Source organism: Austrofundulus limnaeus, unplaced genomic scaffold, assembly GCF_001266775.1.
Source record: "Austrofundulus limnaeus strain Quisiro unplaced genomic scaffold, Austrofundulus_limnaeus-1.0 Scaffold41, whole genome shotgun sequence".
Taxonomy (NCBI): Eukaryota; Metazoa; Chordata; class Actinopteri; order Cyprinodontiformes; family Rivulidae; genus Austrofundulus; species Austrofundulus limnaeus.
Genome location: NW_013952443.1, coordinates 2,367,568 through 2,370,044, shown reverse-complemented (window position 1 = coordinate 2,370,044; position 2,477 = coordinate 2,367,568). Strand labels below are relative to the sequence as shown.

General features: G+C 43.1%; 1 protein-coding gene across 1 annotated transcript in view; it reads left to right on the top strand.

The window, feature by feature from the left end:
* The window catches only part of hmcn1 (hemicentin 1), a gene marked incomplete in the record, with an annotated part of 75,365 nt that extends 72,894 nt beyond the window's left edge, over positions 1-2,471 (top strand). Inside the window, 2 exon segments of the mRNA XM_014007378.1 lie at positions 530-656; positions 764-2,471. Of these exon segments, the coding sequence (XP_013862832.1) occupies positions 530-656; positions 764-1,133 (497 nt within the window).
* Positions 2,472-2,477: the final 6 nt, after the last annotated feature.

Genomic DNA, 2,477 nt, shown 5'->3' with positions numbered 1-2,477 from the left:
TAAATAAATAAATAAATAAATCAATAATAAAACAATAATAAAACAATTTAGGGTCTGTGCGCATTCAGTAGGGCTATTGCCCTGATGTAAAAATTGTTCCTGAGTCTGTTGGTCCGTGATTTCAGCACCCTGAATCTCCTGCCGGTGGGCAGCAGCTCAAACACCCGGTGTCCTGGGTGATAAAGGGTTTTATGACTATATAGCTGCGCAGAAACATTTTATTCACAAATCAATTAAAAGATGTCAAAAAGAGAAGACATCCATCCAGCCTTACATGTTGTAACCAGAGTCTGACCAAGACAACAAAATTAGAGTTTATAGTTTATTAGAGTTTCTACGCAGCACCGAGAGACTAAATTCTAATTTTCTCCACTCCTAGAGATTCCAAGAACACAACAAAATGTATTTAACATCTAAAAAAGTGGATTTTGCCTGATATGTCCACTTAACTTTGCCACTGCGTTTATTCATTCAGATCCGTTCTTACAGTGATAACTCCTCAGTGATGAGCTGTTTGTTACGTCTACAGATATAGACGAGTGTCTGGATCAGAACATCCAATGTGGAGTGAACCGAGTGTGCTTCAACACAAGAGGAAGCTACCAGTGCATCGACACTCCTTGTCCAACAAACTACCAGAGAGATCCAGCCACAGGGTAAAAAAAGGCCGCTGTACAATGAATGTGAATGGTTTCAGCTAAAGTCTGACGACTTTAAATTAATGTCAGTGAATTTAAGTGAGGTTTTGGTTTTTAACTTGTAGGTTCTGCTTGAAGAGCTGCCCACCGAATGACCTGGAGTGTGCGTTGAGTCCGTACGCGCTGGAGTACAAGCTGCTGTCCGTCCCCTTCGGCATCGCCGCCAACCAGGACCTCATCAGGTTAGTGACCTACACCCAGGACGGCGTGATTCACCCCAGAACCACCTTCCTGTTGGTGGTGGACGAGGACGCCACGTTACCTTTTGCCCTCCGAGACCAGGACATGAAGGGAGTTCTGTTCACCACGAAGCCGCTGCGAGAGCCCCACACGTACCGCATCAAGGTACGAGCGGTCTTTTACGGCGAGGACGGCGGCATCGAGTACCAGACCACCTTCATCGTTTACATCGCTGTCTCTGCCTACCCTTACTGAGAGCACTTTAAGATGACTGGAGATGAAGGTGCGGCGATSATATGTAGCACCGTGCTGTGGGAGGAACACGGCGCCAACGAGTGGGTGTGGTTTTTGGACAAGCGAGAGAGTGAGAGGCCAGTGCACCGCCCTGAAAACGTACCAAAGATGCTGCTCGAGGAAACATGGACAAAACTGATACTTTATTGTCTCTAATCCCGCATGTTAGACAGTCAGGATAATTTAGCATGTCGTTTCTTTTCCTTTTAAATTTATTTATAAAAATCAGTCAACTGTAATTTTTCGCAGCACAAACTTCCATCAGAGACTTCAGCAAGCAGATTTCAGCTGCTCCTTTAGTTTTGTTGTGTATTTTCATTGGCTTAATAACTTTGGTTTGAGCTGATCTACAAGCTTTAAGTTTTTTTTAAGTTCTTTACCTGCATTGTTTTGCATTTTATAGACGAAGAAGAAAACCCAGAAAAGCTAAAAATCTTAAGCAACAGGTTGGGCTGGATCAAACTCAGATTTGTTTGAACTCACTTCCYACAGGACTGAGTCATCACAGCATCCTCCCCTTCGCACATTAGCTGATTAGTGTTGGTTCTTCTGGAGGCAGGATTTGAACCTGTGTTCTGCTGGACCAGTATCTTCTGGTAGTTTCAGGGCATGGACTTTCCCAAACATCAATGAGTTCTCTTTCCWTCCTGAGCTATTCGGGCGTTTGAGGATTTTGGCCTTTTATTTTTCTTAATAAATACTAAAGTTTAGTTTGCCAGAAGCTGGTTAGATATAAATATTTTCACAATCATTGGGAATTGAACCAACAAGCTGTAGATTAGTAACCGYCTCTTAATGATCTTGAGCTGTTTGTTCTGCTCACATCTTGTTCTCCACTCCTTTTCACTATTATTTTTATTCATCAGTTTTTAACGTTTATTGCAGTTGATGAAAAATAACTACTCCCAGCTGAATCGGGAATCAAACCATCAACCTTTGTTCTCTCAACCACTGCCTGGTCACTGTGCGATAATTGTTCCGAGCTAAAAAAAACTTTTCTGTTAACGTGTCAGTTTCCTCTTTAGGTCCATGAGTTTCAGACTGAAACTTTTCTGAGGATTTGATCCAACATGTTTCCAACTCAGCTCTGCTGTTTTAAAGCTTTCCATACTTTTCATTCAGGGGCGTGTCTAGAGTTTCTTTTTCTTGKGGGGGGTGGACCAGGCAGGGGCACAGACTGTTGAAAGGTGACACAGTAAAACTGCTATTTTATCTAAATTCCCTGCAGTCTTAAGGACTCGACACACGGGCAGCGACAAACTACAGCGATTAACGACTGTCATCGCAGCCAGGGTGAAACCCGAC